Raw genomic sequence first — 13,658 nt, 5'->3', positions numbered from 1 at the left:
CAACTTCATAATCCATTCATGAAACTTCAGGTCCATTCAGGAAGGTCACTGGGATGAATTCACGATGATGGTGAGTGAGGGTGGGGGGGGAGGGGGAGGCACGTTAATGCTGTATCAAGATGGGTGTTGCTGAGTCACCTTTCTGATCATTCAGGTTTCAAAAGTCACTCCTAATCCTAAGTGAATTGAGATGAGAATTTACTGTATGTCCTCTGATCGACGTGGCTCATTCAAAGGCATATCCGGCCACAACAACAGTATAAATACATCAAAAGTGGGCAGTGAACACAGAAACGTCGCGCTCAAACTGATACAGACCTTCATTCGATCTACATCAAAGTCGAATGACATCTTCCCAGACGCACACGAAGATTATGTGCCTATGTGCCAATTTTGATGTAAATTGGATCAGGTATTCATGAGATATTTTGCTATTCTTAACAGTATGTATATATATCTAGATATATATATATATATATATATATATATATATATATATATATATATATATATATATATATATATGAAAATTAATAAATAAAGCACTTTTTCTATCATAGTCTTCTTTCCGATCGCCAGGATGAGTTCCGCCAGGGACGCTCCACTAGCGATCTTCTCTCCTACCTTTCAGACTCCTGGTCATCCTCCTTTCGGGACTTTGGCGAAAGTTTGCTATTGCGCCTGGCATCTCAAAGGCTTTTGATCGAGTCTGGTATAAATCTTTAATATCCAAACTGCCCTCTTACAGTCTCTATCCTTCTCTCTGTGCCTTCATCTACAGCTTCCTTTCTGGTCGTTCTATAGCCGCTGTTGTAGACGGCCACTGTTCTTCTCCTACAGCTATCATCTGTGGTGCTTCTCACGGCTCTGTCCTATCATCAACTCTTTTGTTCATCAATGACCTTAGCTGTACATCCAACCCTACCCACTCATACGCTGATGATTCCACCCTTCACCTCTCCATTCGGCTCCCTCAGCGTCCATCTCAGCAGTTCCTTCATCAAACAAGGGATGAGACTATGGCACACCTAATGTCTGACTTGGCTTATATTTCTTACTGGGATAAAAGAAACGTTGTTGATTTAATGCATAGAAAGTTCAGGTCCCACATCTTTCGACCCCACAAAATCTTCCTCAGGCGTATCCTTTAACATAGCAATACACAGCTTAATCTTGTATCATTTCCCCGTATACTTAAGGGGTCATTCTCTCGGAACCTATCATGGAAAAATCACATTGTCTATCTTGAAAAATCTGCTTCGAAGAGATTAGGTGTGCTAAGCCGACTCCGTGCCTTCCTTATCCCTGCACAGATGTTGACTTTAGGGGGTTTATTTGTCCCTATATGAAGTAAAACTCACGTCTAGAGGGGTTCCCCACACAGCTCTTCTAAAGGTGGAGTCAAACGGCCGTATTCTTAAACATTTCCTTCCCTTGTAGAGGCATGGGAAGGAAATCTTTAGCTGAATTGGTATTCTTAAAAAATTCCTTCCCTTCCCGAGCCGCTCGAAGGGAAAGATTTTTCCTCTGGGCAGCAGAAATTATTGGAACTTGAAGGAATTCCTTGATCCTTCTCTTCAAAAATTCCTTCATAAGTTTTGTGCTTTCTTTTGTGATTCATTGTCATACATATATTTAAAATGTTGACGAAAGATACTGTATAATTTTATTGATGCAGTTTACAACGCTGTACTAATGTTTAAGCGCTATTTGTGTCTCTTTAAAAGTGTTACCCATGTCGGCTGAGATAATTAGCCTGGCATAAACAGAGCAGACGACGCACTACCTTCGATATTCATCCAGTCTTAAATGATCTGACACTGACAAATCTTATACATTATGGCCAGGGTCACACGAGGATTCTTTTCAAAAACATTTTGTTGTTAATTTGCCCGAAAAAGGAAAATCTGCCGTCAAGGTCACACGTGTGGTTCGGCTCATGTCTTCCAGCTGGAAAAAAACAAGAGCGCCGCCATGCGAGTACACGAGACGGACGTTAACAAGTGATTCTTATACTTACTAATAACAACATTAAGCATAATAATATTCCTCGAATATAATTCATTATCAAAATATTGTCTTGAGGAGTTAACACTGCTGCGGCGTTGGCCAGAATAGCATTTATGGCTGAATACAAACCAACAGTATGGATGTGGTGGCGACCTCTCGCATCTCAAATGTATTGTGCTTTCATTATCCAGCACGATATATGCGTGTTTTGATGTATTAGTTTATAAATATAACGCTCCACCATACCAAATATCAGCAGGATGTGTCATTTTAGATTAACAGGGCTACCAACCTGAACAATTTTCCTTCCCTTCCAAGGAAATCTTTAATCATACCGAAGGGAAAGAAAAATCCTTCAAAAGGAAGGAAAAGTTTAGGGAAGGAATTATTTTTAAGAATATGGCCGAAAGGCTTTTCGTCTCATCAGCTGCCCTCTCCTTACTGACTCTCTCTCTCTCTCTCTCTCTCTCTGTTTGTCTTTGTGTCTGTCTGTCTGTCTCTGTCTTTGTGTCTGTCTGTCTGTCTGTCTGTCTGTCTCTGTCTTTGTGTCTGTCTGTCTGTTTGTCTCTCTATCTATGTATCTGCGGCACAGTTGCAGCTTTGTCTGTTTACTATCGTTATTTCAATGGTCCCTCTTCTGAACTGCATCCTTCCTTCATTACGACGGAGACATAGCACCCGTCTGACAGCTCACTCTCACGCCTTTTCTGTATAGTTCTGTAATGCAAGATTTAACCGATACTCTCAGTCATTCATGTAAACAACAGGACATATTTAGAACTGTCTAACTGTGTGTATAATCCTCTGCCTATGACATCCAGTCTCATATATAATATATCCAGGGATCTCGAAACGATTGGGTCTTGATTTTTTTTTTTTTTTTTTTTAGGGAACATCTCTGTGCGTTTCAAGCCTTTGGCTCTTCACATTATAAAAAATGATACATATACACATACATACACACATACGTAAAGATGTACATACACAGAAACGGACTCCATGACAACAGCTACTTCTTTGGGGTTGCTAGAGTAATCACTGGACATACCATATTCCCGGTGTGTTAGAACGCAGGTGGAAGCGCCTTCTGTTCTTTAAATTTTGACCTATGTCAGAAAACCAACCCTCATGCACCTGTGTTTAGATCAGGCCTTTCAATGGCAGGGATTTACTATAGTCGCGGCACACGACTCAGGTTGTCATTATCGTACCCTAGCAACCTACTATTCAAAAGTGCGTCCGACTTCATATCATATACACGAATCATATTATTATGCACGAATATATTATACACGAATATTATTATAAACGAACATATTATACACGAATCACATGCGTCTCATATCATACACGAAATCAGACGCACTGTTGAGGGGTAGGTTGCCAGAGCACGATAATAACCTCAGAGTCGCGCGCCGTGACTATCGTACGTTCATCATCTCAGCCCTGTTACCACCCAAGAGATATTGTGAGGGTGTTGTTGTTGCTGCTATTGTTGATCTGGCCAAGCAAACCCATCGACCACAAACAAGCAGCTGCCTTTTGGTGGTAAACAGCTCCTTGTCAGAGTCGGAACACAATCCATCCACACTACGAGGTGCAGGGAACATGAAGTCAGAGCCCCCAAGAGGATAAGCTGTGTATATGTATGAGTAGTATCAGCCCTGACTTTGTTTGGGAAAAGTGGTTGAGTTCCCCGCCTGCGAGTGTTGTGGAAGGCCAGCTGCCGTGCGTTGGCCCCATGTCACTCTTGTTGTAGTACCTCTCTGAACTATGGTAACCATCCACCTACTACCTCTTGGTCGGGCTAATGGATGCTACACCTTGCCCAATGGTGACCCAGGACTATGCAGGGGAGAGGTGTTCATCCTCCCTGAGCCAGGCACGTGCTCAGGCCGCATATCCCAGCATAGTGAGGTGGAATTCAGAGACAAAGAGAAGACACAGGAAGAGTTATTACTATCAAGAAGAGTTCTTACAGAAATGGGTCACACATTTTCCATTCTAAGGGTAAATCAATCTACACTGTTTTCTTTCTTTATACCTACGCTTCATCTTCACCTTCAGGATACACTCATTCCGACAACACTCTCAAGCGTATCTCCATTTCACTGATCCACTTAAGCGCTGGAAAGGCACGTCTTCATGCTGTGGCACATATATAACCGGGTTCACATTTCAGATGAACCTATATCTACGTAGTACATTTATTAGCCATGTATTATTCATTGGCGCCCCTCGTCAATGCTTTACCTTCCTCAACTTCCACTCCTTATTTCCTCACACACTCAGTTACCATATCCATCCACTCTCTCCTTGGCTTCCCACTTATCCTCCTACTTTCAGGCTCCCTCACATACATTTTTCATCCCTCTATCATATCTGTCCTTTCTATACGATCCTGTCATGTAGTCACACTTTCTTCCACCATTTTATCAACTGATTTCCCTCCACCACATCTTTCAGTCTCTTGGTTCCATCAGTGCAACTTAGGTTACCCACAAACATTCCTTAACACTCTTTTATCCATTGCTCTAACGTTTGGCATTTTATGGTTATCACACACACACACACACACACACAATCAACATCCCACAACCCAGGAGCTTTCATTCGTATTCATTCTTCACAATGTTTTCATCAAGACAAGTGTAAAGCACTCCAAGGGCGCATACCTCCGCCAACTCCTAGACCAGACAACTCAGACCACCACCAAAATTTAATCAACTCTTCCTTAGTCCATTACGCATGTATCCACAAAATATAACTGAAATCCATCAATTACTTTTATAGATTTCTTGCGGACAACAAAAAAAAAAAAAAAAAAAAAATCCTGCATTTGTGCCCGGGCCAGAATCCGCCTCAAAACCTAATAAACTTTTTCCTGACTAGTGGGCTACCCTCCTAGAAATGTTCATTGAAATTCAACTATTAGTTTTTGAGACATATGATGGACAGACACGGGTGATCACACAACCTCCTCCTTCCACCTTCGTTGGCGGAGGTAATGAATACTTCTTTTTTCCTTAGTCTTGTAATTTACTGATTCCCGCACTTGTACTCATCCAATCTACATGTAAATATTAGACATTTTAATTATAACTATTCTTTTTTGAGGGAGGGGGAGCTTTACTTAATTTGCCACTTCAGATTTTTCGCATAAGCTTTTCTTTAGAGCTTTACTACACGTTCCCTTAGCCCAGTGGTTTCCAACCTTTCCTAATTCTCGTCCCCCCTCACTGAATGACACGTTCCCTGCGCCCCCCTTCCTCAAATACTGTATTTTACTGGCATAGTTGGCACATGTCAATAAATATCATAGATTCTTAATCTTTGAAATTGTTTATATATTCAGATAACTAGATTTCTTATTCATATCTGAAATATTTTCTCCATATTTAGAAATTACTGAATTCCATCATAATTCATAGTTTTCAAATATAATTACCCTCTTCATCAAGCCTTCGCGCCCCCCCCCCCAGGCAGCCCTTTGTGCTCCCCTAGGGGTCGCGACCCAGAGATTGGAAACCACTGCCTTAGCCAGAATTTTCAAGAATGTACACACGATAAAAACAAGTATCGCGCAGGAGTGGTTCGATGATATCTGAAATGATCAATATAGCTTGTGTAGTCCCTGGAAAATTAATTGATTATCATCTGAATATGCATCCAGTAACAATATCAGCCATAAATTGTAATACAAAACCTGTCTGTAACATGTACCATTTGTGACAACATGGTGGGCATTCATCAAACATTTCGAGTCCATCGTCCGTGGCGTCAAATTGTTTCGGGCCAAATGTGCACCGATACTTTTTTTTTTTTTTTTTTTTTTTTCGTGTACATGCTTTATGAATCTATAATGCTTTGTCTAAGTAAGCAATACCAAGCGATCAGGCGATTAATCTGAATGAAATCTGTTTTGCATTAGTCAGAGAATATTTCTTAAACGCTGAGCACTAACAAGCGTGATGTGTGTGTGTGTGGTGACATTGATGTGTGTGTGTGGTAACACTGGAGTGTTTCCCGTGGCCTTCAAAAGTTACCACTCCCCTCTCATAGCAGACTTGTCTCTCTCCCTCCCTCCCCTTCATCTCACCCCTCCCTCTCTCTCTCTCTCTCTCCCTCCCTCCCACCCTCTCTCCTTAAACCACCCCCTCCCTCCCTCCCCCTCAGAAGTTACAACGCTTCTCTCCTTCTCACACACTTGTCCTTCTAACCCTCCCATTCCCCCTCCCTGCCCCTCTCCTACCCCCTCCCTCCCCTCCCCCAGCTCTTGTTCCAGTTCTCCCATGGTCCCACCACACCACCACCACACCGCCACACGCCCAACAATATGCGTAAAACCACTTCCGATCACCCACAAATCGGGGTGGCGAAAGCGAGTGAATTAATTAGCCTCGCATTTTCGCTCTTATATCCCCCTGTCCTAAGGCTTATTTCACGCCTAATTTCCCGCGGACAAGAGATGCGTTGGGGATAAGGGCGAGCAGATTCGTGTGTCAGTGTCTTTCGTTCAGTTTGGCCCCATTTTCGCGTTTTCTTTGACTTTCGACTCCCTAGCACTTCTTCCTGACTAGCATTTGTTTGCTTGACTTCATGTAGCTCAATACTGTATTAGGTAATGCTACGGCTCTTCACCCTTTCTATTAGCACTTATTCGTGACCAGCGTCATACTATAGTGTAATCTACTGTTATAACTCAGCATTCAAGATGGTGAGATGGCAATATTACGTCGTTAGAGTGAACAAAGTATAGCTACCTTCGATACTTGTATGTTATTATTATTATTATTATTATTATTATTATTATTATCCAAGGCTATATCCAAAGAACTTGACTACATATTAACCGATATTTCGGAAAAGAGTGCTAGCAAGAATCCTAAGGCGCAGAAATAACAACTTTTTTAAGTCCTCAGCATTAACTGTTAAATCAAGGTTCCTATAAATCACTCTTACACCCCGAGAAGTAAATAAACAAAGAAATAAAGGCTGGTTAAAATCCCTGGTTATTTCCAGGTGAAGCATAACGAAGTGCAAAGATGTAAGGGGAGAGGAATGCACGGGCGAACGAAGGTAAGTGAAAACCTCAAAGTGAGTGAACGAAAGGAAGCGGGACTGTTAACGGCGGCGGTGGGGGGGTCTGGGGGGAGAGGGGGGCAGGGAGGAAGTGTGGGAAAAACAGGCAGGTCAAGAGGAGCCTAGCTAAGTCCCCCTCGATATAAATATTTACACTTGAAATTAAATCCCAAAATGGGTGGGTGATCGCGTTGTTGGCAGAGGCGGCCCTGACCCTCCCTCCTCCCTCCTAATCGCATTCATGGGGTGTAGAGGGGATTGGATTCTTGGTCGGTGTCAGCTTAGTGGGATTGAGATGTCACGGTTCTCACGAAAAGGGTTTGGATTGCATGAGGGTACTGTTGTGAGAAGTGAAGTCATCATTATCATCATTATTATCATTATCATCATCATTATTATTTCTAACCTCATCTGGAGTGTAATCCATCATCACTGTCATCATCATTATTACCATCATCATCATCATCATTATTATTATTTCTAACATCATCTTCAGTATAATTCATCATCAGTGACATCATCATTTTCATTGTCAATATAAGCAGTCATCATCATCAATATCATCATTATTTTAATTCATCATTCTTATCGGCATCATTATCATCGTCAGTATTTCTCATCATCATCATTATTATCAATATAATTCAGTATCATCATCATAGTTATCATCATCATCATCATCATTGTCAATAAAGCTCTTTTTCCTTCTCCTCCTCCTTCTCCTCCTCATCGTCATCATCATCATCATAACCACAAATATAACATTATCATCATCATCATCATCATCATCATCACCACCACCACCACCATCATTATCAACAACGTAATTCATCATCATCATCATCAATATCATTATCATTGTCATCGTCAATATAACTCCTTCCTCCTCCTTCTCCTCCATATCATCATCATCATCATCATTATCATCACCTTAATGATCACCATAACACCAATCTACCTACTATATATTTGAACCCAAAAAGGAAGAACCAAAGGCCTGAATCCCGCAAAATGTTGTCCGTTTCAGAAAAAGCTAAAAAAAAAAAAAAAGGCAAAATGAAGATCCGAGATGCCTGGACGCAAACCATTTTACGATGATGGAATTTTATTACACCCGCGCTCGCGATGCTAGAGAGAGTGTTATACGTTTGACAGGCCTCTCTCTCTCTCTCTCTCTCTCTCTCTGAATAAAATAATTCTAATATATGTTATCCGATTTTGGCCAGACTTGGTGGAAGAGTTGAGAGTCAGATCAGTCAAAAGTCAAAGACACAGAACAAAATCAAAGTCTGACTCATGCGTCCGTGTGTGAACAAAATAACTGAAGCAATTTTGATATGACTTCGATCAAGCTTGGTGGAAGAGTTGAGTATCACCCAAGACTTTGAAATATTGTTTCCGAGGACGCTGGATCAAAGGTAAAAGTCACATGGTATGGTCAATTTAGTCTCTTCAATACAGATTAAACTTTGAGGAAGAGTTCAGGTGTAAACAGGAAGAAAGCAGTTTGATTTAGAGAATAATCAGTCAAAGGTTGTCATAATAAGCAGAGATCGAATGTCAGCAAAATCTCTGGGTAAAGTTAACTCAGTTTTAAAATGACGTTAACCAAACTTGGTGGAAGGGTTAAGGGTCAGGCAAGAATGATGTAATTTGAGTTTGAGAGTATTATGTCGAAGGTCATGGTCACAGGAAAAGGATAAATCTTTGGCCCTTAGACCAGTTGGTGGGTATGGGTGTTGCCCCTTCTTGATTTTGTCTATCTATCTATCTATCTATCTATCTATCTATTTATCCAATCAACCATCTATCCCTCTGTCTATCTATCCATGCATCTATCCATCCATCCATCCATTTTACCACCTGCCTATCTATCTATCTACCCATCCATCCGTCCATCCATTTTACTACCTACCTATCTATCTATCTACCCATCCATCCATCCATCCATCCATCCATTTTACTACCTACCTATCTATCTATCTACCCTTCCATCCATCCATCCATCATTCATATTACCTAACTATCTATCTATCTGTCTATCTATCTATCCATTCATCCATCAATTCATCTATCCTACAACCTATCTATCTATCTATTTTTTTACTTATTAAGACAGTTGATTTTGTGAGTCAGTGGTAATGCAAGGCGCTGTGTTTACTTTCCGGCCATACCATGCACAGGCAGAATAAGTACTGAAATCTAGGTGGAAAGTAGTGGCTTCGTTGCACCGGTTCCTGAGCGATTTATTTTGCACAGTGCACATTTATATCCACTTGCACTTTACTACGTAGACACACACACACACACACACACACACACACACACACACACACACACACACACACACACACACACACACACACACACACACACACACAAGAAACATAAATAACAAACTAGAGATTACTGAGATTTTTTAAAGCAAAATGAGTCGCTAAGGAGGAGGTGTTAGGAAGCGAATATGTCCACCAAGACGAACGAATCACTATCTTCGTCTTTGATAGTATTATAAATGGCTTTGAAAATTACCTAACACCTCTTTCTCAGCGACTTGTCCAACCCATTGCACCTCTTTTTGCTCATGTGTTAGTGATGGAAATCGTGAAAGGGAATAAGGTGTAATATGCAAACTAAATCGCTAAGGAAAAGGTGTTAAGAGGAATCCCACGTTGCCTAGGAGACGGTCTGCGGATGTTTCTGACAGGTGTCACTAAATATTGAGAGAAAAATAGAGGTCTAATTAACCTAAGGACAATAAGGTGTGACATGCAAACTAAATCGCTTAGGAAAAGGTGTTAAGAAGAATCCCATGTTATCCAGATACAGTTGATAAATACTGACAATAAAGAAAAAACTAACCTAAAATTTATAGGTTAAAGCGTGTCTATACTTGAACAGTGATGAGTCTCCTTGGTTACTAGTAAGGTAGGAATGAGTCTCCATGGTTACTAGTCAGGTGGGAATGAGTCTCCTTGGTTACTAGTAAGGTAGGAATGAGTCTCCATGGTTACTAGTCAGGTGGGAATGAGTCTCCTTGGTTACTAGTCAGGTAGTAATGAGTCTCCTTGGTTATTAGTCAGGTGAGAATGAGTCTCCTTGGTTACTAGTAAGGTGGGATGAGTCTCCTTGGTTACTAGTAAGGTAGGAATGAGTCTCCTTGGTTACTAGTAAGATAGGAATGAATCTCCTTGGTTACTAGTAAGGTGGGATGAGTCTCCTTGGTTACTAGTAAGGTAGGAATGAGTCTCCTTGGTTACTAGTAAGGTAGGAATGAGTCTCCATGGTTACTAGTCAGGTGGGAATGAGTCTCCTTGGTTACTAGTCAGGTGGGAATGAGTCTCCTTGGTTACTAGAGAGATAGGAATGAGTCTCCTTGGTTACTAGTGAGAGGAAAGAGTCTCCTTGGTTACTAGTCAATTTGCTAATACCTGACGGAACTGACTCACTCCCTTAACTCAAATACCATGTCGTGATTACATGAAATTCTGTGAGCCTTAGTTATGAGGTAGCAGTGAGTCTCCATGGTTACTAGTCAAATCGATCCCTCAGTCTGACTGCACCTGGCCATCAACTAACCCGAAAGAGGTTAGGGATCTTGGTCAAAGAAAATAAGTAAATGCGATATATTACATGATTCTCTCTCTCTCTCTCTCTCTCTCTCTCTCTCTCTCTGCATTTTGGTGTTTTGTGTCGCTGGTATCGTTCCTTTTGCAGTTTTATAGTTGCTTCTGCCTTCATTATTATCAGTCGCAACCGAGAAGCTGGTATTGTTTTCAGTGTGTGTGTGTGTGTGTGTGTGTGTGTGTGTGTGTGTGTGTGTGTGTGTGTTAGCTCAATAACTTTGCAACCGCCCAAGATATCATCACAAAATTTTACATGTGTGTAGCAAGGAAAAAAAATCGACCGCGAGTTCTTAGGTTTGGTGGGGGTTTTCGATGCCAGGGCTTATCTATAATATGAAGCATACAATGAAGATACCTTGTTTCAGGATTCGCCTCATACACTCTTCCTCGAAACCCTGATCTACGGCCAAGGCATTGTTGGTGTTCCGTGAGTTGTGCACACACATATATTATTCCAAGAAAGTCCTTCAGCCTCTAACCATTTGAGACTTTACGGGCAATGTCTTCTCTTGTACTCGACTCCACAGCATGGCAGAACAAGAAATTCTCCCTGTATCGGACAAACACAAGGAGTTGGGCACAAGCAGCCACGTCAGGCAACTCATACTGCTGGATTGCAAATATGCCTAAAGATGCCCTTTTTATTTCAGCAATCACTTGTTTCATATCTTCAGACATATCTAATATTCGTTTATGAGCAGTGCAGTCTGAGAGAGGTACTGATGTGACCTGCTCAGCATCACATCCAGTAATACAGAGGACTACTTCACATCAAGGGACGATTGACTTCTCTGCCATGTGATTTTTTTTGTGTGTGTGCAATTCTCAGTGATGCCATGTACGATGCACATAACCCATTGTTGTCTGAACTGTCCCGAACGATCAGAGCGTGCTCGCTTGAGACCCTCTTCCTTTTGCTTGAAGACGGCAGCACTCTTACTTTCAGATGCAGATGACAACTACTCAAATGTCTCTTTTGAAAGCTTGGTTTCATGCACCCCAGACTCTAGGCATGTAGGCCACAAGATCCGTTCCCTGAGCCCAAGTAATCCTCCCAGGCGCAACACAGGGCTCTACACACCGTCACATGCCATCACTTGGGCAGTAATACCGAACCGTCCATACCGAATACATGTTTGAAGTGCCTCATATGGGTATGCTGTTAATGAAAGCGCTTTTAGAAGTAGACAGCCACCTCAGTATCTTAGGCCCGTATTCTTGTGGGTTATGGGAGCTCCCTAACACCTCCTAAGCGATTTATTTTGCCTATTACACCTTGCCATCCTCTTTTGTGTTACATAAATAATTTTAGTATCACCATACGAGTACTCTGCTTAAATAACGTACAACTGTACAAAAAAGTATCGTTACAACGTTGTGCTAAACAATATGACAAACGACGATGGTTTATGAAAATCAGGCAGGGGGCTCGGAAACTGTTGGTACACTACCCCTGCATATCCCACAATGTTGGTTATGCATGGGACACAAGAGGCATTTCCTGTGTTTGAGGTAATAAATGCGTCGATATGAATGTATCAACCATTTGGAAACAGCAGCCATCGTAGTGTACGTTACATATCTATCGGACCCCTGAGTAACGATTCTTTTTTGTACACCTGCACAAAAAGATATTAACCAGCCATATCCAAAAATAAATCGGTAAGGAAGAGGTGTTAGGCACTGACCGATTATATTAGCGATCAGGGACCTAGGGTGGTAATCTTGTCAGTCAAGGAAACTCCCTAACACCTCTTCATTGGCGATTTATTATTATTATTATTCACAGAAGAAATATGTGCAGCATGTGATGTGGTGTATGGGGTGAAGAGAAGACGGAGGGTGGTGCAAGGAACAGTATGGTGGAATGAAGAGGTGAGACAGGCTGTGGCACAAAAGAAGAAAGCATACAATGAATGGATGAGAAATAGCGGCGTGGAAGAAGTTGAGAGGCGGAAGAGAGAGTTATATTTAGGAAGAAAGAGAGAGGTGAAAAGATTAGTAAGAGAGAGTAAGAAGAGAGTGGATGAGGAATTTGGAAGGAATTTGAGTGTAAAGTGGAGGGACTGTAAGAAAATGTTTTGGAAAGAGGTGAAGAGAGTAAGACAGGGTGGAAGTGAAGTTAGCAAGGGAGTGAAAGATAAAAATGGTAGATTACTAGTGGAGAAGGGAGAAAAAGTGAGCAGATGGAGAGAACACTTTAAGGAATTGTTGAACATAGAGGATGGAAGTAATGCGAATATAAGTGGCTGGGGAATGGCTGGTAGAAGGAGGGAGGTGAGAGGAGAGGAAGAAATCAGTAGGATAGAAGTTGTGGAAGTTAAATTGGGGAAAGCCCCAGGAATTGATGGAGTGTGTGGTGAAATGCTGAAGCATGGCGGAGAGATAGTAGTAGAATGGATGTGGAAGATGTGCAGATTGGCCTGGGAGGAAGGTAGAGTCCCAGAGGATTGGAAGTCAGGTATAATTATTCCCTTGTACAAAGGAAAAGGGGAAAAAGAAGTGTGTGGTAATCATAGGGGCATTTGTCTTCTTAGTATAATAGGAAAAGTGTATGGTAGGAAGCTTATTGACAGAGTTAGGGAAAGAACAGAGGGATTAGTTGGAGAAGAACAGGGAGGCTTTAGGAAGGGAAGAGGTTGTGTAGATCAGATATTCATTCTTAGATCTTTAGTGGAAAAGTTTCTAGAGAAGGGAAAGAAGTTGTATGCGGCTTTCATGGATTTGGAGAAAGCATATGTCAGGGTGGATAGACAAGGATTTTGGAAAGTATTGAGAATATATGGAGTAGATGGGAAGTTGTTGAATGCTGTGAAGAGTATGTATGATGGTGCTAAGGCTGCAGTGCGTGTGGATGGTGAAATGAGTGAATTTTTCTCTTTGAAAGTTGGGTTGAAACAGGGATGTGTCATGTCTCCATGGTTGTTCAATCTGTACATG

At 41.5% G+C, this 13,658-nt stretch overlaps 1 protein-coding gene across 1 annotated transcript in view; it reads right to left on the bottom strand.

The window, feature by feature from the left end:
• Positions 1 to 11,396, bottom strand: part of LOC145410028 (uncharacterized) — a 100,640-nt gene extending 89,244 nt beyond the window's left edge. Inside the window, exon 1 of the mRNA XM_080280247.1 lies at positions 11,198 to 11,396. Within this exon, the coding sequence (XP_080136373.1) occupies positions 11,198 to 11,396 (199 nt within the window). The remainder of the gene's footprint in view (positions 1 to 11,197) is intronic.
• Positions 11,397 to 13,658: the final 2,262 nt, after the last annotated feature.

The sequence above is a fragment of the Coenobita brevimanus genome, chromosome 84, assembly GCF_032717465.1.
Source record: "Coenobita brevimanus isolate Jiangsu-jjx chromosome 84, ASM3271746v2, whole genome shotgun sequence".
Taxonomy (NCBI): Eukaryota; Metazoa; Arthropoda; class Malacostraca; order Decapoda; family Coenobitidae; genus Coenobita; species Coenobita brevimanus.
Note: the sequence above shows the minus strand (reverse complement) of the source record. Positions and strands in the feature narration are given on the sequence as shown.